The 23,135-nt window shown below is 43.4% G+C and overlaps 1 protein-coding gene across 1 annotated transcript in view; it reads left to right on the top strand.

Moving 5' to 3' along the window:
* The first annotated feature begins 1,570 nt into the window (after positions 1–1,570).
* SETDB2 (SET domain bifurcated histone lysine methyltransferase 2) overlaps positions 1,571–23,135 on the top strand; it is a 48,918-nt gene continuing 27,353 nt past the window's right edge. Inside the window, exons 1-15 of the mRNA XM_050915157.1 lie at positions 1,571–1,627; positions 1,833–2,212; positions 2,990–3,049; positions 5,424–5,546; positions 6,979–7,044; positions 7,867–7,969; positions 8,642–9,208; positions 10,772–10,891; positions 12,107–12,276; positions 12,697–12,925; positions 14,445–14,529; positions 15,526–15,634; positions 16,422–16,738; positions 17,928–18,016; positions 20,566–20,682. Coding sequence (XP_050771114.1) covers positions 2,179–2,212; positions 2,990–3,049; positions 5,424–5,546; positions 6,979–7,044; positions 7,867–7,969; positions 8,642–9,208; positions 10,772–10,891; positions 12,107–12,276; positions 12,697–12,925; positions 14,445–14,529; positions 15,526–15,634; positions 16,422–16,738; positions 17,928–18,016; positions 20,566–20,682 — 2,189 coding nt within the window. The 5' untranslated portion in view covers positions 1,571–1,627; positions 1,833–2,178. The remainder of the gene's footprint in view (positions 1,628–1,832; positions 2,213–2,989; positions 3,050–5,423; positions 5,547–6,978; positions 7,045–7,866; positions 7,970–8,641; positions 9,209–10,771; positions 10,892–12,106; positions 12,277–12,696; positions 12,926–14,444; positions 14,530–15,525; positions 15,635–16,421; positions 16,739–17,927; positions 18,017–20,565; positions 20,683–23,135) is intronic.

Here is a 23,135-nt window from a genome sequence, read left to right as displayed (position 1 = left end):
TTTGAGCATATTATGTTTATCTCTACAGTTTAAAGTGGTGGTAAAAAAAGAAGTGACAAAAAATTGATGACAAACCTCCCCACGTTTTAAGAGTGGTTTTTTGCCTCTCTGAAAAATCCCTTTACGTAGCCACAATGCAAACACTTGTAAAGTAACGCTGCTCAAAATTTTAAGGGCAATGTAAACTTCTTTTATTTTCACACTTTGAATCAAAAAGGCACTAATTTAGCACTTCATAGGGTACAGCTGCCACCAGCAAAGGCAAATGGCAGGGGCCAGCAGTGAAGTTAAGCAACTAATTCACTTACCAAATATTTTAATTTGATGGACTGGAATCAAAGGCCCAAACACCCCTCAGTAACTTGCTTTTGTTCTCCCCTACCCCCCACCCATGAGCCTGCAGCCCCATTGAGCTCGGCCAGCCACCAGGACCCCTTTGGCCAAGACAAGTTCCCACAGGGGCCTAGCACCTGCCTGGACTCCACACCAGCTGTGGGAAGCCCCACAGGCGGGAGTGGGGGTGCACAGCAGGCTGCCTCACCCCACACCGAGCCCACACCACACGTTGAGAGAGGCACCACATCCCCCAGCACCTCAGGCCTGGCAGGCCCCACCAGGCCCAAAACAGCAGCCGGGGCCATCCCTGCAGCCTAACGCTCACTCAAGCAGACGAGCTGCCCGGCCTGACCCGACCCTTTCCTCCTCGCCCTCCCCAGCCCAGCAATGCTATGCCAAGATGGCGGCACTTCCACACCACCCAGCCCGCCTCGCCACCGCCACCAAGGGGTTACGGCACGGCACCGCCCCGCCCCCACCCCAGGGACGCCCCGCCCCCCCGCTCGCCCCACCCCCAAGATGGCGGACGCACCTCCTGTCTCTCGGCTCTGCCCCCGCCCCCCGCCTCCGCTGCCTCTCCGCGGCCACACGCCCCCCCCCCCCCAGCGCCGCCCCATTGGCCAGCGCCGCGCGCACCGGCGCCCCCGCCGCAGCCAATAGCAACAAAGAAAGGCGCGCGTCCTTACGTGAGCGGCCCACCTCCTGCGCACAGCCATTCGCTCGTGCAGCCCGGCCCCGCCCTTACGCATGCGTAGTAGCGAGAAGGCTCTGGCGCAAAGCCATAACTCGGAACGTTCGGCGCCCAATCATCAAGGACTTGCCTACTCCACCCTGCGCCGCAGGGGACGGGGAGGTGCTACAGGCTCGGCGCATGCGTCCTCGCCCCAGCCCGGCGGAGGGGGGGGCGGCGTGGCGTTAGTGCGCACACGCAGTGCCCGCCGTGGGGGCGGGGTGATGGCCTGGCTGGTGGGGGGGCGGCGGTCGGGCGTCCCTTGGCGGGGCGGCGCCCCCTGGCGGGCGGCAGCGCTGGTGCAGTGCGCGCTCCCGGCGGCGGAGCGTGCCCGGGTGCGGCGGGGAGCGCGGCTCGGCCCGGCCGTGCGCCGCCGAACGCCGCCCGCAGGTACCGTTAAGCGGGGGCGGGCTTGGGGGCGGCGGCGGCGGCGAACGAGGAGGAGGGTGGCTGGCTGGCTGGCTGGCTGGCCGGTCGGGGCCCGGCCCGTGGCTCCGCTGGGGCCGCGCCGTCCCTCAGCAAAGCCCCGGGGGGCCTGCCCCTGCGAGCTCCGCGGCGGCGGTAAATAACGCCGGGTGCTCCGGGCGGAGCCGTGTGGGACCTGTCACTCCGGGCGGGGGGGATCGGCCCGGCCTCCCCCATTGCTCCCCACACCTCGGGGAACGCGTGCCTGAAGGGGGGGGGGGGTCCTGGTAACCTCCGCGCCTCAGCGTGTCCTTCTGTCGGTGCCGCACGACTTTAATCCTTTTCTCTCCTTAATCCCCAGATGAGCTGAGAGACGCGTGCCAGAGGAGGGTGGAAGGTGCTGGGCCGAGGCCCCGAGTGGTGCGTGAGTGTCCCAGGGCCGGCCCAGGGTGGCCCCTGACCAGAGTCTCGCCCCCACGAGAGGTTCTTCCCCGCCACGGGTTTGCCCCCACCACAGGTTCACCCCATGTCAGCCGTTGGCAAGCGCTGGTGCAGCGCTCCCAGCCTGGCAGGCAGCCCGGCTCCTGTCCGCAGGCCCCTCACGCTGACCCTGCAGCGGTGTCGGAGGACGGCAAGATCAACGCACCGCTCTCCTACCTGAGCTGGCCTCGGCGCTGGCAATGCCCCAACGAGTGTAACAGCCCTCCATGCAGCCGCCCCAGAAGATGGAAGAGAAAAGAAGTAAGCCTTAAAAAGAAGTGTTTCGAGCAGTCGTTAGGCAGATCTTGTGAGAAACTTTTCTAGGAATCAGCAGTCTTCACTTAACCTCTTTTCCCAGTCAACTAAATGAAATTTCTGTGCCAGAATGGATGGAAATGTTTTTTCAGTTATAATATAGAAAAGATTAAGTAGCTGACTTATAAGTAAGGTACGTTTCCTGTTTTCTGTGTCGTTAGTGGTGATAGTCAAATTTGGTATCTTCAGTGTGGTCAAAGAATGCTGCCTTACTTCTCCTTAGTGTTATTACAGTGGATATATCTTGCATCTGTTGAGAAACAGATTCAGTAATTTTTTTACCTAAAAAAGCCTTCATTTTTTCCTAAATAAATTAGTTTAGGTGCAGTACTGCTGTACTGACAGCATTAATTTAAAGAAAAAACAAAGAAATGTGAGCTAATAGGAAGCGGGGATTATGTAGGCTCAGCTGAATATGCTGGAAAGTGTGGGTCATCTCATGAGAGATTCATGCTTGAGGGATAATAAGAAATGACCTATGTAAAAAAACCTTCCTCACACAGCTTGTTTCATTTGAGTGTTCTTCAGCTAGGTCTTGACAAGATGTGGGATGACTATTTGAAAGTGGGATGACTATTTCGCCACAACACTTTCTCACACAGTGCTCCCACTGTTACCCACTGTAGTATTTACTTGTATAGATTTTGAAAAACTAAGTAGTTACAACCATTTTAATTTCTCACCTGATCTCTTACTTACTTGTCCATTCTGCACCTCTTGCAGTGCTGTGCGACTGCTTTGAAGTGGAGAACCTTACCAGTCCCAGGCAGGAGAGGATTGAAGGTAGTATAATTTGGATTCATGGAGGGAAAGGGGAAGGCAGTATATATTTGGCACCACTTCTGGTGTAAAATGATAACCGGAAGACAATAGTTTTGCCTTTTATGGTGTATGTGTAAGATGTTAGTCAGCCCCACTACAGGTCCTTTATAGGAAACACGCACCCAAGTAATTTTTCTGGTAGCTGGCATAAGTAGCCCTGGCCTTGGCTGCTTGTTTCTTGCTCTAGCATCGTTCCCCTGCACAATGCTGAAAAAAGAGATATATGGCCACAAGGATCCTGTAGAGGGAAAAGAAAATACCTCCAGAGCTAATGGCCTCAGCCAGGTTTGGAACTATTGCCACCAGATGCCAGTCCACACCCTGAGTCATCCGCTGGTGAGATCATTTTGAATGGTGACGAGGTAGATGCATCCTGTGTCTGTTCATTCCCTGTCCTCCTGGCTGGGGTTGACAATAGCAGCATTAACACTGGAGAGATTAGTGATGTGGACATCTGTCTTTTTTGAAATGAAAATTATACTATGAACTTCATATGCAATCTTTGCTTCTCCATGCAAAACCAAGTTTTTGCTGCTAGAGTTTCGAGGCACTCCAGCATGAGAATTGGGGGAGCATTTGCATGGTGAGTGAGTGGTTTGAGCGCTACACGTAGCAGTATATGTTTTATTTCTTTTTGGCCTACGCAGGATTATAACTGATGACCCAGAAATGACAACTGTGTTCTGTCACCCATCCTCTGAAGTAATGTGTCCACCAGTGCTATCCAGACTTAGTAAATGTATTGAAATATCTGAAAACAGATAAGAAATAAGGACAGCGGTTTTAATCAGTGGTGGAACTTCTTACTAGAATTTCTGAATGTATATTTTTAAACACAGATATTAAATATACTTATTTCTTGTTATTTTAAATTTGTGATACTGTCATGCACAGCAAAAGGACGTGAATGGCACAGGGCGGATGTTGTCTCTTGGAGTAGTGTAGGTTTCCAAAAGTGTTGTGGGCATTTTTTGTAATGGGACTTTGACCTTTCTGCACTTTTTTTTAAATTTCTGTGAATATAAAAGCTCATGAAATGATGTTGAGAGTTAGTGCCAAATCAGTTGTTTTACAAGATAAAGTACTTTCAACATTGCCTGTTGATATTAAATATTATGCTTGTAGCTGCTGGTGACATAAGCAACTGGGGTTGTGGTGACAAAAGATTGTTACTTTCTTCACTGCTGTCATGATGCTTTTGAGAGTAACCATGGACTCTGTACTGCCATAGCATTACTTAGCTTCTGGTGTCTTGGGCAACAGAAGTCATTCTCTGCTAAGTCAAAAATTAAGGAAATACTTTTTTACTAGCCTTACAAGAATGCAGTATTTCATGACTGCTGGGGAGGTGTCACCCTAGCACATCTGCCAGCCGAGATTTGCTGTCTGGAAGTGGAATGTAAACCTAGTATGGTGACAGTGGACTCTACCTCTAGAAATGGAGTAGGAAAACAGATTTACTTATTCTTTTGTGCTTGATCATTGAAGAAGAGAAATGTTAATCATGAGAGAGAGCCTGTTCTCTTTTCTGGCATTGTCTGTTGACACACTGAACTGTATTCCCTTTTCAGAGTCCTTGCCAAAGATGCACTGCTAATGTTTTAACAAGAGCTTTCATGAATGGGTTTAGTACCTCAAAGGTACATACACTTGGAAGAGAAGAAGTTCTGAACCAGTAGCTTAAAAAATATTTCCTTAAACAAAATGTTCTTTATAAGTATTTCTAGTGGAGGAAGGAGGCATGATATAAGAGGTGTAATAATTATTGCAACTGATAGCACTTGGTGAACAAAGTTTATCAAACTGCTTTTATCTGAAAATATTTTGAACATTTTTTCCCTAGAAAACATACCAAAAATATTGATGGGACAGGATAGTCAGCTTATGTAGCTAAGGGAGGTTACAGCTATAAAAAAAATTCCAAATGTCTTTTGTTTAATATGTTCAGTTCATTCAGTTGAAAATATTCTCCTGTGTCACTTCTGTGAGTTTCAGCGGTGATTAATTTATAGTGGGACTAATTTGCTGGTGTTTGGAGAAAGGCTTCCACAGCACCCTTTGTAGACATGCTTGAAAAGTTACTTGAAAGAACATCGTGGACCATCAGAAGCCACTCCAGTTCGTCACTTGACTTCTGTTTCACTTTCATGATTAGGTTTAGGAATAGACTTCTGAAAGTTTAAGCCTACAAAAGAAGACAGCTGTCCTGGCTGGTTTTTCAGAAGTGCCTCCCAATGAAATGAGTGGGAGCCTTTGAAAAGTCCATTAGGAGCTACTTGTGGTTTTAGACTTCTTGGCAGCTGTACAGACTTGTAAACAGAAATTTGCATTTCAGGTGATTTGAAGACATTTTGGACACAATTGGGAGGTAGAAGAGTGGATGTCATATTTGAGCAGGTGCAAAATGTGCTGCTGTTGCTAAAGCAAAAGATCAAGAATGGAACTGCCACAAACCAAGGTTTGAAATCCTTGTAACGGTTAAGCTGGACTGCAGGGGTGCTGTGGCCTGCTTTGTGTAGGGCTGTGTGATATCTGCCACAATTCAGATATCTCTGAATTTAAATTACTTAGTAGTTGGCATTTTTAAGCACTTTTAAAAATATATCTGCTTTTTAAAAAAAAGACTAATCATTTCAGATGTGTTTTGCCTGTATACTTTTTCAAACAATGTGTGGCTCTTAAGCGCATGGAACTGACATGTTTATTCTTGAGAAGTAATGAAATATCTGCAGTGCCTTGTGTTTTGTTTATCGCCAGAAGTTGTAGCCTTTCAAGCTGGTCTCAGTGAACTGAATGGTTTTGGGGTAGGATTATAATCATATAAGTATTACTTCATGTCGGAGTCACCATTATAACTTGAAACATTAGCAGAAAAATGTGACAGCAATGCATTTAAGATTGTTCCTGATTTTCATGGAAATAAGTTTCCTTTATCTACATCAAAATCAGAAGTCTGATAAGCTTGGAGCAGTACACAGGTTTCTTTTTACTGGTTTTATTTAATTCAGAAAAATTACTTTTTTTTTAATTCGCTCATGTAAATGTAATCTATTGATCTTATTGCTTTTTTTGTGCAAGAAAATGTACACTAGTGTAAGATGCTTTTAAACTGGTATAGCCACACACTCTGCATTGTACTGCTTGCTCTAAATTGGTAGTGTGATTTTTTTTGTGTACTTGAGCTCCCACATCTTGATTTTTATGACAAAATATTACAGCAGCGCAGAGATAAAAGTTGAACTTGAATCGCCAGATGACACAGTGAACCTGTGAAATAGTTAAATTTGAATTTTTCTATGCTTTGTTCTGTAAGGATTTCAAACTAAAATATTAACATGGATTTTGCTGACATTTGTCTGCCACCTGGTAATATTTATTGCATGGGGTAAGAGGTTGAGACAGAACTGGTCTCTTCTTTGTGTTCTTACTGTCTGAAGGCCATTTCCACCAATTTAGGAGTAGCATTAATTTGGTCTGCCAAGATCCAGCCCTTCTTAGCCGGAAGATGACTAGTCTGATGACAAAGTAAAGAGAGAAACTTACACTAAATTGTGTTTATGTATATTACTGCCACTGGAGGCTACTGGCTTGTGTGTGTTTGGAAACATTCCAGCAGCTTTCCAAAAGCTGGAGGATATTTGGTGCTGATTCACAACTACTAATACGAGCTGTAATTTTATTGTAATTCGTAGACGTGTCTATTAAGGACTGTGCTGCAAAAGATTTCTAATAGTATCGGTCTTCCAATGCTCTAGATTGGCATAGTGAGGAAACAAGTGTCTCTGGAGGACTTACACCTTGTTTTCCCTATTATCATTGTCCTTATCATTGTCCCTATTATCATTACTTAAATTACACTTCGTATCTGTTTTGTTTTGGTTTTTGCATAGAATGCTGGCAGGCTTGGGCACTGGTGAATGAAGCTAATCTAGGTGATCTCTTAACCTTGACAAATGGTATGTGCATCTCGATTGTATTTATTTGGTATGTGGATTTAATTTGTCTTGTTTTACTCACCAGGAGCTTATTTCCCTTCGTTGAAATCAATAAAATAGATCTGAGAAGCCTGTTAGCATTACAAGGGAAAAAACGTAATTACTAGTTTCCTCAGGTACTGGACTGTGGACTCTCACCTTGGTTTGTACTTTTGTGGTTTGCGTGTATGTATGTATGGCTTGTACTGAGTGAAGAGAGTTTGAACTAGTAAGCCCTGATGAACCTGAGCTGGCTGCAACCAGAGTCATCTTGTGCATGGCTCCACTAGCTGTAATACCCTGGCATCCTTTTACCTCAAATAATGAAGAGAAATCTGTATATGTGTTTCATATGCGTGTTGTGTCCATGCATTTTGAAAGCTACATGGAAGATTCTAATGTGCAAATCACCTGGTGGTCTGTGAAAAAGGGTAAATCTTCATGATGCATTTCTGCCTCAAGTTTGTCAATGCACACCTAAGTTTTTCCCCTTTGGGGAAAGGAAAGGAAAGGAGAGAGAGGGAGAGGAGGAGCAGGAGAGAAAGTGTGAGAGTGTGTGTCGTGTGTCAGCTAGTCACTCATTTGCACACCTATATGCAAACACGTTACTTTTGTATAAGTTACAAAAAGCAGCTTCCTTTTTTGGTAGGGCACTTGCTAGCATGCTCTTTGTTAGCTGTAGTTCATAGCAATGCATTGTTTTTAATGTATTTTGGCAGTTATCTCTTTAGTAACTAAAGTAAGATAGATTATAAAGTGAAATGTGGATTCCTGAAGTTTTTGCTTGCATTCAAATTTTTTCAGTAAGTGATGTGTTTGACGGAGATGGCCTACAGGAAACCAAACCAAAATTGCAGCATCTTCTTACAGATGACAACACTGCAAATTCTGTAGAAGGTTCTCACAGGTCAGTGTATTTAATAGTTTATTCCAGTTCCTTATTTGACATATTCTTTAGTGCATTTCTAAATTCAACGTTTTAAACCCAGTTTTGAATCCTGCCAGTTTTCAAAGTGAAAGTATTTTTAACTTGACCTACGTGGAAAACCTGAGGTTTTGAGTAGACTTGTCTTATTTACCACATGAGAACGTTGCAGAATAAAACAGGGCATTAGGTTGTGAATAACGATCCATGAGTATTACCAGGATTATCAGGGTTAGGACTTAACAATTTTTGAGTTCGGTTCTCAGGCTTTCACAGACACTGCAGATTGTCAGGCACATGACTTTGTCTCTCTGTATTTAGCCTCAGGTCCTGATTTGGAAGATGCGAGTAAAGATATCGTTCCTTTCTTTTTTTTTTTTTTTTTTTTTAACGTTCTTTCTGTGTTTTAGTATATAAGTTCTTTCTGGGAAGAAGCTGTTGCCTTTTTTTTTTAATGTCACTGAATATGTCTTCATATGATGTTAGGACAGTAACACAATGTGAACAGTGATTCAGTGAAACCCTTGGCCTTTTAGCAAGGCTGTTTCTTTCCTGTGCTAATAATATTGAACTACTAAAAAAACCGAGCATTTTACAGGTTGTCTAAGATGCTGCTCTTTTTTTTTTTTTTTTTTCTTTTTTTATTCCAAATAGCAAAAAGGAGGAGATGGAAAAAACAGATTCAGGGAGTAAAGAAGCATCTAGTAAAATTCAAGATTTACCTTTAAACCTGCAGTATCAGAACCACAGGTGCTCTAGCGCATGTCTTGGCAACAGAGCAGCGGGTTCCTACAAGGGTGAAAATCCTCTGAAGATACCAATCCTGTTTCACTTTCAAAGACGCCATGCAAAAGCAGACTGCCTTTCGAAATCGCTGGATGTGAATTATAAAGCTCCTTGCGGTCGAAGTCTGAGAAGCTTTCAAGATGTGCAAAATTATTTGTTTGAAACAGAATGCAATTTCTTATTTGTTGATCACTTCTCCTTCAACACATACGTACTGTTGGGCAGGAACACTGTAAATCCCGAACCCCTTGTGTTTGATTTTGATATTAGCAATGGAGCCGAGTCTGTGCCCGTTTCCTTCTGTAATGATCTTGACCGTGCAAGATTACCTTATTTCAAGTATCGGAGGGCATCATGGCCGCGTGGATATTATCTCAACAATTTCTCCAGCATGTTTGTTGATTCATGTGACTGCACAGATGGCTGCATTGATAGGTAGGTAGAAAAATCTAATCCCAGACAAGTGACGCGTGATGCCTCAATAGTAGGGTGGTGGTGTAAGTGTGAAGGCGTGCAGTACCAAACAGTGCCAAATAATGAAGGACCAACACTGCTGGAATATCTGTGGTCATTGTCTTGTGCCGTGCTCTGTGCTGACTGACACCACTGTGTCTTTGTCTTCTCCAGAACTTGGGTGCTCCTACCTGTCCAGCCTCTGTTGTAGGGAAGGAAGCGATCAACAGGTGGATTATTGTGTTCCTTTCCCTTTTTTCCCAAATTGGCAGTGCTTCTCCTCCAGGTGGAGCTGGCAAGCAGATCTCCTGTCTTTGGGAAAGGAGTGGGGAAGGGAGAGTCTTTGTGCCAGCAGAGGAAGGCTTGTTTTTCCTGGCAGGCAGGGAAGGATCCTGCATGACGACTTCTGCTGCAGCTCCTGCTATGGGATGGTATCCTAGAGCTGGGATGGGACAGCCTGGAGAGATCAGATCATTTGGGACTTAGAAGGTTACTGAGGGCAGAGGAAGAAACATCCCCGTTCACAGCCTCTACATCCCATCCTTTCCCCTGTCTAAACAGAAACTATGAAACCCTGTGGTCGCAGAACACGTTTATGTTCTGAGCAGTTCAAATGGTGCTGCTTGTTGCTGTCTTTTTCTGAAGTCCAGTGACTCTAGGCTACATATTACTCCATGGGAACCTGCCACAGTTAACATATGCGAGTTTGGTGATAATTTTGTCTGCTTTCTTGAAGGGTGTTTGTCTTTGACCTAATCTCTGTAGATGTTGTTTGGTGTTGAATCCATTTTGTATTATTGATAGCTAGGGCAGTTGCATGTGCTGGTGTGCAGTATAATTGGCCATGACCTGACAAAAGCTTGAAATCGCAGCCTAGTATAATGAAGCTTCAGTAATTAAAGTTATTTAGTTTCAGCTGAGTGGTGGGGAACAGCAAGCACATAGCATGCTGCTTCCTTGCACTGAACTCCCCCGAGAGCTGAGATGCTTTTGATGTACGGTTTTGGGGTTCAGGATTTGGTCCACTGCTGTTTGCACAAACGCTGTGGGTCTTTGGAGTTGTCATGACATAAGATGGTGACGACCAGCATTATTGCTTGAGTTCTCCACTCCACACTGTGAAATTCTTCGCTTCCTGGGGGCTAGGGTGGGAGGAAGGTAACAAAGTAGTAGCTAGCAGGCCAGGATGCTGTGCCAGAACAGGTGATTTTCATTCATTCATTCCATGCATTTGACAGTGTCCTGTTTATAATAAACTTCTGTTGTACTTCAGCTGTTTGCATGTACCTTTTAAAGAGCTTGGCAGAAGAATGGGGTTGGGGTGGAGAGAACATGATTATTGTAAAGCACGCATAACCAGGCAACAGACAAAGAGAAGGGTAGGGTGCCTGAAATGGCCTTGTGGAGAAAAAAGGGAGGGGTGGAAATACAGGTATATGTAAATGTGTGTGTGTGTATAGTCAAGTACATTTTAAATTGTCTAGATTTATGTTTGATTTACGCTGCCCCAAATACATTCTGAGATGTTTTACTGTTATTTTTTAGGTCAAAATGTGCATGCCTACAGCTAACTGCAAGAGGCTGTAGTAAAATTTCTCTGTCTCCAAGCAGTAAAATATCCCATGGATACAGTTACAAAAGACTGGAGGGACCTGTTCCTAGTGGGTAAGAAAGACCGAACTATTAACTGTTACCTGTATGCTCTTATTTTACTCCTGTAGTGTAACTGCTACAGGACTAAAATAACTGCAGTTTCTGGATGACTGAAACCTTCTATTTTTGTCACAATTTTATTGACAGATCAGGATGATAAATAATTAACGTGACTTGAGTAATAGGAGGCAAAAACCACTTTTGTACTGCAGATACTACAATTTTCACAGCTTAGTTCAAGGTCCAAGAAGAGCGTGAAGAGTAACACAGTATTAGCTGGTCCAGGAGCTCAGGCCATATCTGGCCCATGTGCTGGTTCATTCAGGCATGCCAAGGGGAGAAGGGAGAGGGGAAGGAAACGTGCCACAAGGGAAGGAGGTCTGTCACAAGACCATCACAGAATATATCAGCCACAGAAGTGGGAAGCAGTAGCCACCCTTCGTTTTTGCCCTGTATCTTGTCCACCCATTTGCTCTGTAGGACCAGAGTTGTAAAGAAATATCAGCCAGCTACTGTTGCTAGACTTGGTTATGTGTGACTCTTCCAAGGGTCTCCAAAGCCATCCCAGTGCTGCAAGTGTTCACCCTTTCTCTTATTCAGCTCCCATGGATTAATCATGTGGCCTGGGGAAGGTGCCAGTAACCTCAGGTGTTTAGGAGAAGAATTGTGCAAGGTAGCTTTCTGCAATAGCCAAGGGCTGAACCCACAGGCTTAAGGACCCCCTTTCAGTCCTTTGTTGCTGTGTAATGTTAGTTTATGGTCGGCGTGCAGAATTAAAGCTGCCAGTGAACACAGAAACAAATGCAAAAAAAAAAAGCACAATTGTGAACTCTTTTAGAAATCTTTCGTTAAATCCTAAAACTCATGACAGCTACAGTGAAGTCCAGGCAGACAGGATGTCTTTGCTAAAATCTGTTCCAGCATAGAATGAGGTGTTTCATAGGGATTTCTGCTTCTGTGTGATTTACTCCTATAAAATAAAAAGGTAGCATTTGTTTTTTCTTGTCTACTTATAGCAAAATCTGGCTGACAGACTCTTAAAATTGATGAATCAGCAATCAAGAAAGTCATGAGCTTCAGAGCACTGCTGCACAGTCAGTTTTAGCCAGAGTCTTTATCTTTTCAGGCAACTGCCTTATTAATGCTCAGGAGGGAAATTAATAGTAGCAACTTTGTTTTGGTAATGCATTCTTTTATATTGTGTTTTGTTTTGCTTCCTCTTGACAGAATTTATGAGTGTAGTGTGTTGTGCAGGTGTGACAAGATGATGTGTCAGAACAGAGTTGTACAGCATGGCATTCAAGTCAGGTTGCAAGTGTTCAACACGGAGAAGAAAGGCTGGGGCGTCCGCTGCCTAGATGATATCGACAAGGGGACATTTGTTTGTACTTACTCAGGTAACAGAAGGTGGACCTGTGGAAGATGTATAGCATAATTCTCCCTCTCCTGTGGCCTGTGCTCTGGAATTTTTTTTTGAGAACCAAACAGGGAAATATGGCGTTAGAAGAGAAGTGAGTCAATATAATCTTAACTTGCAAGATGATCAAATGGACAGAAGAACCGTGAAGAAGTCTGCAAAGCGATGGTGCCAGACAAACAATCAAAACATTCTGGAGCAAAGCCTGTCTCAGACTGTTGATTTTTCCCTCACAGGGCTGTGCATCCTGTGCCAGGGCTAGTTTTCCTTCAGTATAAATACATTCATATTTTGCTTTCCCAAATAATGCTCCTGTATTTTTTTTAATGTAAGTTTGAGCTGCAATAGTGTGACCCATCTTAGCAAACAAACAATTTTTAAAAAAAATTTTTTCTTCCAGGCAGATTAATGAGCAGAGCTGAAGTTCAGGTATTGGGAGATGCTGGTCAAGAGCTGAAAGAAGAGAGTGCTGTGAATGACAGAGGCCATGGCTTTTTTTCCAAAAAAAGAAAACTGGATGCTGATTGTTCAGACTCTGTGATTGAACTAGTGCAGACTGGCAAAAATGACATCTTTGAGAAGCAGAAATCTTTGTCTCAGACTGTGGATAATGAAAATAAATCAACCCTGTAAGTTTACCAAAGCAAACTTAAGCATAACAAAACTAATATTCTGCTATTCTAGAAAGTCCTTTGTAAAACGTAGAGTAGAACTGAATGTCCTCAGCTGAGGGTGTTTTTTTTTCTTTCTCAACTTTTTTGTTAATTCCTGATTATTTATTCTAGTGGGACAGAGTTTTTCCTCTATATTGATTTTACTTACTGTGTACACCACTTGGCGTTTTCTAGAAATCCAATTCATCTCCTGGGTGTACTTGATCTGTTCAGGACATTAATCATTATGCTAGTTTGAAAGAATTAATAAAAGATACTTGAGATAAATGATTTAAAGATACTTGATGACACTGAAGGGTTTGATAACAAATTAGCCACTAACTGTCCTGGCCTTTGCTCCTAGTCTCTAAACCTCTTGTTCTTTGTAACATAACCTTTCCTGCTAGGAGTCTTAACCTTTCCTGTTAGGAGTCTGACAACACCTCGCTTTTGCAGTGAATTATGCAAAAGTTCTGGTCCTGTTTTCATTTTACAGTCAGGGTCTCATAGCTTATCAGGATTCCTAAAATAAAAGTACTGCAAAATAACCATGTGGCTTTGTCAATAGCATGCTGTAGTCTTTTCAGAAGGAAATTGGGAGCTTGTTTTCTTAAACTTTATTCTTTGCTCTGCCACATTACTTTGTAAATGCTTTCTTTGTACTACTTATAAATGATTGCAAATTCTTGCTCATTTCGTAGTAGAAGATTATTGTGGATCTTTGAGAAGCACCATGAAATTGCAAATGGAAGCTTTTTAACATACCTGCCAGTATGTTCTCACTTGCATATCAGTATCTTGGAAACCTAATGAATTCATAATTTTGTAAATTACATAATTATCAGCAATCAGCTAGATTTTACTTCTTCTAAGTGCTGTTACTAAAAATTGCAGGGAAGCACAGTGTGCTTTTAGATCTGATTTTAGATGGTTTACATGTATATGCCAGATACTGCTTCCCATCCTTCCTCAACCTTCTCCTGATGTGAAGGAGTGAGGTTCTTTTGTGGGAGAGTATTTTCTATATCTGCCATATATTGCCCGTCTCCTCCTCTGTATCCCTCTCTATCCCTTGTCCCCGTAACATCTTTGCTTTCCTGTTTGAAAGCTGCACTGTCAAAACTGTTGAAAGTGGTAGCAGGAAAAAGACAAAACTCTGTCTGTAGGTGCTCTATTTTGAGATGATCTGATATAATAATAGTAAAACAACAGAGAATTTGGTTCTTGGCAGGAGAATTGGAAAAGGATGTAAAAGCAGCTGCTGATCTCTCAAAAAAGTACGAACAACAGGTTTTTTTACAATACTATTGAGAACCTAACCTAGGTCCTCAATTCTTAAAGGCAAAATAGTCACAGAACGTGGGGCAAGGCCAGACTACAGGCTCTGGTGTAGTCTGTTCTTTATGAACTAGTGACTGTTAGAGAAATGCGTGTTGTGAGAGTTACTTATGGGTCTTTCTGTCTTTTATAATTTCCTTTTGACCTTTCTGTACAGGGTTCATCCAAGGAATTTAAGTATTGCAACCGCGAGAAGGCCTGGAACTAGAACAGCTGTTTTTCATAATCACCAGCTAAAAATGGTAATAATAATAAGTGGCTTTAATAGATTCGTTTTTCGCTGTGCTGAATATGTATGTTAATTTTGACCTTTTCATCTTATACATTTAAATAGTTCTGATGACCTTTCTTCATGAGGTTGTGTCAGACTGTGAGCTAAGCTGGTGTGCTGGAAGCTATACCCCGTCTCTTCTCCATTATCAGTCCTTCAACATGTTCCCTGAGACCAGCACTAACTACTCTCACAGCCTTCCCTTCTCCATTCTTCACTTACACTCCAGCCTTGAGAGTCTTAAGAAATCATTCTCCCCCTCCACCCCCTGTTATAACTAACTGCAGAGTTAGGGGGTCAGTGTGTTAATATTTTTGTGATGTCTCCCCCAAGAATGACATAGCAGGGAGAGAAGAAAATCTCAGGAGTTGCATGCAGTTTTCTCATGCGGTGGCACAGTTGGGAGAATTTGATCTGACCTGGATGTGAAGTGTTGCTTGCAAATACGTGCAAAGGAGGGAAATTGGGGTAAACTCACTCTGTAGGTTTCATTGGTTTCACTGCACTTCAGAAATGCGCATGGGATTTTCATGCTAACGTTTGGCAGTGCTGTCCATTCCGGAGCTCCCATAACTAATTGCCTTTTTGTGGTGGGAGAGGAGAAATCCTGCCACATCTGTTCATTTTATTGAAACCATGTAAAAAGCATGTTTGGGCTTTGGTTCAGCAACTTACACAAACATGTTTAAATTCTGGTGAAGTTGTTGGGACTTAAGCACTTACTTAAATGTTTTATTGAGTAGGGAGCTCCTTCCAGGTTATTCTGAAGGATAATTTGAAATTAAGATAAATGTGGCATTGCAGTAAATGTATGAACTTCTGAAACTCAGCCATAGCCATGCATTACAGTAGATTTGAAACTTTGACCCCACAGTCCTAAAAGCCACTTGCTATCTGCTGTTGACCCAGAGTTGCATACAGCAACAATACTGCACAGCCTTTTCATTATCTTTTGTTCTGTTTAAAGGAAATTGATGCACTGGTGCACAGTGCCGGCTCAGATGAAGATAATCGTTCTCAGATTCATCAGTCAAGCAAAACAAAACTAACCAGTGGAACAAAGAAAGGAAAAGAAAGTAGGTTTGCAGAGCTATAAATACTGCACTCTTAGTACTCTTGTGCCCCATCAGGTGATAGATTTAAAATGTAGAAAGTGATCTTTGGATGTGGGCTGGCCTGTTCTCAGAGTAGAATGATGTTGTCCACATAATGCTTAGGCTGTCTTAAGAGAGCTCAGTGGTACAGAAATTATTGCTGCCTTGCATATTACAGTGCATTAACTGGTACAGGGCAATCTTTTGCCTGCAAAGTTGATCTTGGAACATGCTGAACAGTCCTGACAGCAGCTTCTTAAATACAGTGCAATTGTCAGAAAGTCAGTCTTGCAAATCTTATTGTGTCACACCCAATACATGTTCCAGTCAACAAAATTGAACAGGATATAATGCAGGGGTGGGGGGACCTCCCGCCAGAGAGGCAGTGTGAAACTGATGCTATTTGCACGTGCATCTTGTTTCTGTCTTAATTACAGTTTGTGATTCTCTCAGGAATTAAGGTGGAGAATGATGATAAAGTGCTTTTGGAAGAAATCAATCTGGAGTGGGATTTGAGAAGAATGAGAGACTAGGTCACTCACAGGAGACTTGAACAAGTGCTCTAGGCACCACAGCAGGCAACAGTCATTTGTGGGAGGATTGATGAGAGGCATGGAAAAGGGCAGTTGTGTTATAGACTTGTAAATAGCAAGGAAGCTGCGTACGTTTCGGAGAATGAAGGGTGGGTGGATAAGAGTTCAGGGCCAAACAAGGGAAAGGCTTTGGCCTTAAACTGGCGTTGAAGAATAACGTACGTGTCCATTGCCAGAATCCACTCGGCAGCAGAAGGAAGAACATCTGATGGAAATTGGACAGACTGAGTCTGCTGATGTGGACAGTGCAGAATGCAAAAGAAAGAGTCTGTCTCTGCAGGGTAACAATTGTGGCAAGTCAAGTGTGCTGGATGACACGTGTGTTGTGAGGCCATCCAAAAGTGACTGCAAAGAGGAGAATCACAGGCGGTCAAAACAAGACGCATTTTGTGAGGAGGCTGATGATGACAGGACACTTCTGAAGAATGCTAATGAAGAAAATATTTATGTGCTAGATGCCACAAAAGAAGGAAATGTGGGTCGTTTTCTTAACGTAAGTAAAAAGTTGCATGTGTTCTCTTAGTTGTCTTAGCTTAAATAAATAAATGGTGTATTTGCGTAAACTAGAAAGCTTTTGTGCATAAACCATATATGTGGTAGGTGCATAAGGCAAGCTATGTGGTGCTCCCTGGACTCTGAAGTGACAGAACAGCAGGTTGGGTCACACCGGCTGTTAATGCCTCTCTAAGATGATGCATGCTATGTACTAGCTGTAGTTTTTGGCACCACTAGGTTCCTTAGTGAAATATTCCCCAGTAATGAGTGACATCTTTCTCCTGAATCTTTGAACAGCCTTTTTTGGGGGTCCAGAGGGCAAATGGCACATTTTGTTGAACCACAAGCCTTCTCCCAGCCTTGTTTTTTGTTCCCCAACCATTGTAAATTCTAGTTTGTGCTGATTTAGGATAAGTGTTGTGACATTGTAGGAAATTTCTCTGCCATTCAATCATAGGTTCAGAAAGTGGTCTGTCATACTGTGTACGTGTCTGCTAAATAAGTCTCTCAATTTTGACTTGCCTAGAAATAGTAGTGAATTACCAAGTACCTCCAACTAAGACGAACGTTTCATAGACACGTCTGCATGTACTCTGCAAGTAACTTATTTCTCTTCATTGGCATGAATATGTGTCTTACAGCAAAATCCTTGCATATGTTTAAGCTGTTTTTCATTGCAGAGGTATTATGCTGTTAAGATTAGTAGTGCATCTTGCTGAAACCTTTCTTCTGCATCCATGACCATCCACGTGTTCCTGTGTGCACCTGAATGACCTTTCACATCTCGTATCTCTTTGCCAACGTACGCAATCATTTAATCTATTGCTTGCTCCCTAGCACTGCTCCCCTGGCTGACAGCGAGATACGTCTGTCACATACTGATTATTTGTGGTGCATCCTGAATCAAAGATGAATTCTCACCATAAATTTCTGGAGGACAGCTTGATAAAAGAACTTGGTTTTCCTACGCAAAAGTACTTTCATAATACAATGGAAATAATACCTTAAAGAGACATAGTTACTGCAAAAATAAGTGGCAATGGCACTGAGTAATAGAGATTCTGTGTGGGCTGGAAAAGGGAAGGAAGAAACTACCTTTACTCGTGACAGATATCTGACACAAAATAGGTTCTTCAGCCAATGATGAGGTGTTTCACTGTTTCTAATTCAAATATTCTGTTTTACAGCACAGCTGTTGCCCAAATCTCTTTGCACAGAGCGTGTTTGTAGAGACTCACAACAGAAGTTTCCCATGGGTGGCATTCTTCACAAACAGGTGAATTTTTGAACGTTTAATGTTCATTCAAGGCACTGGGGAAAAAAGCAGTGCTTGGTTATTAGGAAATAATTATGCTAAGGGGGGCAGATGCTTAGATCATGAAAGCATAAATCTACCTTGTTATTGGTGACTTCTTATTGTGCACTAAAGACTGAAGGAATACAGTTGTTGATTATCACTAATCAGTTTTTCTTCAGTTTTGTACTGAAATGTAAAGTGGGGAAGCTTAGTTTTGATGTGTCCGTTTCAGTGGTAATGTTCTTGAGTGGAAAAACAGGTTTAACTCAGCATGGTCATTTTGAAAGCCAAGATTCACTGATCCCAGTGTTGTGTCTCCAGGAATGGCCAGCAGATCTGGGTCCCATAGGGCAGGATTGGACCCTACAGGGTCTTCAGGCCTTTGTGGGCCAAACAAGCTGGCTCCAGGCCTTCTCCTTGCAGCTACCAAGAGAAGCAGGACTTTGTGTAGCCCAACATGTCCTGCAGAGGTGGCACTAGGATACTCAGAGGTGAAAACTTCCTCTGAAAGCAAAAGATGTGCGTCTTCCCTTAGTGGATGATAGAAAGGGAGGTACAGAGAGCTGGTGCCAGTGAGACACAAGAAGGCGGCAGCTAAACCCAGGAGGGGAAAGATTAATTGTATGAATTAAGCTAGCTGATGCACGTGACAGCGGGAGTACTAGGTGAGAACTTACAATAGAGAGGAGAGGATTCGTACCAGACAAACTGACCCCAGGGAACACTGATCCTCTGTGGACCCTTGCAGCCCTGGTCCATACTGACACAGATGCTGTGGATTGCGCTGTGAGGAGGGCTTCCAAGAACTGTGAAGACAATGTTTTGAAGTATGTCAGAAAAAAGATTTTGTTTTAGCTAGAATCTTTTTTGCTCAGTTACTCGGTAAAGAAGTGTGTAGTGGGGACTGAGGCCGGTGGAGAGAGGTAATAGTGGTCAGCAGAAGATACTTAGGGGAAGGAAAGTTCCCCTGGCTGGCCGTCCTGCGTTCTGGCAATCACCCTTTTACAACTTTTCTACATTAAGGACTGCATCTGGATCATCGAGCTTAATTGTGTATCTTCCGTGAACTTGCCAAGTCACCTTTTTATTTGTTTTACATTTCTGGCCTCCAGAACATCCTAAGGCAGCAAGTCCCAGGTTGCAGTAATGTGCTGTTTGAAAAGTCCTCATTTTGTTTGTTCTCAGCCTGCTGCCTGGTAATCCACTGCATATCCCTTATTTTGTATCCAGTGAGAAATGTGAGACAATTACTCTCTTCGTTGTAATACTTACATTTTATTGTATTTTCCCTCGGTTGACCCTCAGCATCTTAGTCTCGGGTATTTAATTTGGCGTTCATTTTGGGCAATGAATTTCTTAGCTTAGAAATTTCTTCTCTCTTGTGTGCTGTCAGAGCAGCTGGTTCATGGGGAGCTTGTGTTTAACTCTGAGTCTTGGGCTTTGTGCACATAGTGCAACTGCATTAAAACGTAGCTTGTCAGACCAAAGATGATAGTCTTCATCACCAGTGTACCTAGAGATCTGTTCAAACCTCAATGATGCACTGTTGTCGTGGTTTAACCCCAGCCAGCAACTAAGCACCATGCAGACGCTTCCCCCTCCCCCTTCCCAGTGGGGTGGGGAGGAGGAAAAAAAAGTAAAACTCATGGGCTGAGATAAGAACAGTTTAATAACGAAAGTAAAATAAAATACACTACTAACTAATAATAATAATAATATAATAATAATAGTTGTAATGAAAAGGAATATAACAAAAAAAAAGAAATAACACCCAAGAAAAGACAAGTGATGCACAATGCAGTTGCTCACCACCCACTGACCGATGCCCGAGCAGCGATCCATGCCTGCTGGCCAGCTCCCCCCTGTTTATATACTGGGCATGACATTCCATGGTATGGAATATCCCTTTGGCTAGTCCGGGTCAGCTGCCCCGGCTATGCTCCCTCCCAGCTTCTCGCACACCTGCTTGCTGGCAGACCATGGGAAACTGAAAAGTCCTTGACTTAAGATAAGCGCTACTTAGCAACAACTAAAACATCAGCGTGTTATCAACATTATTCTCACACTAAATCCAAAACACAGCACTATACCAGGTACTAAGAAGAAAATTAACTCTATCCGAGCTGAAACCAGGACAACTGTACATAGTAAAAACAACAAAACTGTCTGTGTTCTCATTTAGTTGTATTCACTTACGAGTTTTTTCCTTTTTTTTGTTTGATTTTTGTTTCCCAGAATTAGCCTTGAAGTTAGAGCAGGTTGTTCAGACTCTGACCCTATTGCACTGCTTGACAAATTCTTTTCTCCTAGGTGTGGGTATTTGCACTCTCCATAGCTCTGGTAGGCAAAGCAGCATGCATGTGCCAGAAACTCCTTATATCTCTTGGTTTTCTCCCAACAAGCTGCCTGTGTGATGCTTTTTGCCCCCTACGATTTTGGGGTTTGCATATGAGTTGTTGGTGACAAATTGTAAGCACAGTACTGTTTCAGTTAGTTCAAACAAATTGACCGAGTGTTTTATTTCTTAGGCATGTGAAAGCTGGAACCGAACTCACGTGGGATTACGGTTATGAAGCTGGTAGCATGCCAGAGACAGAGATTTCCTGTCAGTGTGGAGTTCAGAAGTGCAGGAAAAAAACCTTATAGGCAAAGCTTACCTACTGTCAACACATCATGCACCTGGAGATTTATATGCTGGAAAGGACTACTACACAGCGAACAGTACACTTAAGTCTGTGGTGCTAATTACATTCAACTAAAATGCCTTTCACCATATCTTTTTTTAAATTTATGTTTAAGTGTCACTTTTGTAGTTTACAGAATTAGAACTGTTTGTCATAAGAACAGGCATCAGACTTTTCCTAGATAATTTCTGTGCTCCTAGTCTTTCTTCCCCCCTCTCTTTTCATTCGCAAGCAAAGTGCACTGGAAGAACTCATGCTTCTGTGCCATCTGGAGCAGAGACATGACTGATGCAGAGCAGTGGTTAGTTGATGTTTTCTATGCCCTTCCACAATGCTGAGTTAGCAAAGCTTAGTTTTCTGAAACTCATTATGAATGCAAGTCTTCCTGTTTGGGGGCTAAGAATTATTAAAATATACCTAAGCCTGATGGATCCAGTGGGACAGATAGTCTTGAACAGAGATGAGATTAATCAGAACAGTTTTGCAGAGCTGTGTTCGTGCTACAGAGTGAGCTGGGCAAGTCCTGCTGCTGCAGGAGAGAAATTACTGTTTTTTGTTGGGTTGCATCCATCTCCATGTTTGTGACACACAGAGAAATCCTTGAGAAATCCAGCGTGCCTCATTTCAGTGCCACATTGTGTAGTGTGGGACAGGTGGGCCACAGAAGTCCTTGCCATGTGGTTTGTTGGTAAGAGAGAAACAAGCTACATCAGGTGACACTGAGTGCAGATGCAGGAGGCGGCTCTGAAGTGGAGCAAGGGATGGGTGTGCAGGTGTGTGACTTCTGAATGTGTTGGAGCCTTGTGCAAAGAAGGTGGTGTCGCAGACGGGCAGTTTAGACCACTTGAAGAACCACCACCAAAGGTATCAGCAAAAGTGGTTTTATTGAAGTAAGATGTAGTGAGACTTAACAAAGTTCGATGGCAAGGTTCACTCTGTTACTTACTGCAGAGTATATAATAATGATTCAAAGTTACCAACACAAAATCTAGTGCACTATAATACAAGGTTATACGCGATACTGGTCACTTACCAAAGATCTGCCGTTGGTAAGGGGTCTCTCAGCCTCGGGGAGTAACCTTGAGAGGTGTCCCAGCTCAAGGGGAGATCACCGCCATGCAGCCAGCTGCTTAGCAGGGAGAGCTCAAAGGCGTCTCACTCAGGCTGTCGTATTTATGGAATAAAGTGGTTGGCCCGTAGCCAAATTACCTGCGATGGAAAAGGTAAGCATGAGATTCTTTGTACCCACAACTTTTCTTTGTTCCTTGATAAATGAGTCTTGGAAGAACCACCTGCTATTCATGTGTTAATCACATGGTTGGTGTTCCAGTTTCCAAGCCCATACGCATCGATGCTCACCATGTCACCCTGTTCCTGTGTGGGTTTTCAGAGAACAGGTTGGATCTAGAGAAGTTCTTGGCCTGGTTATGGCCGAGGCCTTTGCTTCCTTTGGAGACTGAACCAAACTACCATGAGTTTGGTCAAGGAGTTGAGTGCATCCGTCACAGGTGGATTTAAAGCTGGTCCTGCAGTTCACCTTGCCTTCACTTCCTGAATTGGTCGGAGGCTGTGCATGGCAAATCATGCAGAATTGTCTGTTCGTATTTGCTCGGCCATTAGCAGATCTTGTCATTGGATTTCCTGTTTTACAGAGCAGAGAGAAGTACTATTTGCAAGAATTAGTGGTGATTTAGGCAATTGTATATGGGAATGAAACGTACCTGTGAGAGACTGCTATGGCCACGGAGCAGAGATTTCAAGCCTACAGCTATACTGCAAAATGGAAGAGAAGCAGGAACCAGTTCTTGGCCCTGAGGCCAAGAGGCAATGGATGGCTTATGTCCACATGGCTTAGGGTTAGTCCTCTTTTAATTGGGTTGCATCTATGCTGTGTAACTCTGGACAAATGTGGTACCTGTGGCCCTAAGCTGTTTCTTGAGCTTGTTTTGGATGCTTCAAGCTTAAAAAACATGAGTTTGTGCTGCAACACACGACTCTTTCAAATTTCTCAGGAGTCTCAGCATGCATGATGAGTTTAAGCCTCTTAAAAATGGACCTTTATCAGAGATAACAGACCTGTGAACCATTCTGCTCACAGTGAAACCTCAGCTCTTCTTTCCCACTGCCCTGTTTGAGAGCTTGACATATCCATCAAACAAACTCCTTCTCAGCTTTTGTTCCAGTTGTCACACTAGGGGTTTGCGTGTAGTTTCATCATGCATGTTCAGGGCTAAATGCAGAAGAGTGGCGTTACCCCCAATGTTGGTGCAGTCCCCTGTCCAAGGGTCAGAGCCACCCACTCTTGCCCTGATCAGTCCCCTTCCACCCGTCTGTCACTGAGGAGCGCCACCATGTTAGCAGCAGTCAGCATTCAGCTTGGTTGCTTTTTGCTTCGTTGAAGATCCGTCTCTGCT

The sequence above is a fragment of the Gymnogyps californianus genome, chromosome 1 (assembly GCF_018139145.2).
Source record: "Gymnogyps californianus isolate 813 chromosome 1, ASM1813914v2, whole genome shotgun sequence".
NCBI classification, from domain to species: Eukaryota; Metazoa; Chordata; class Aves; order Accipitriformes; family Cathartidae; genus Gymnogyps; species Gymnogyps californianus.
This window is presented reverse-complemented; position numbering and strand designations above follow the sequence as displayed.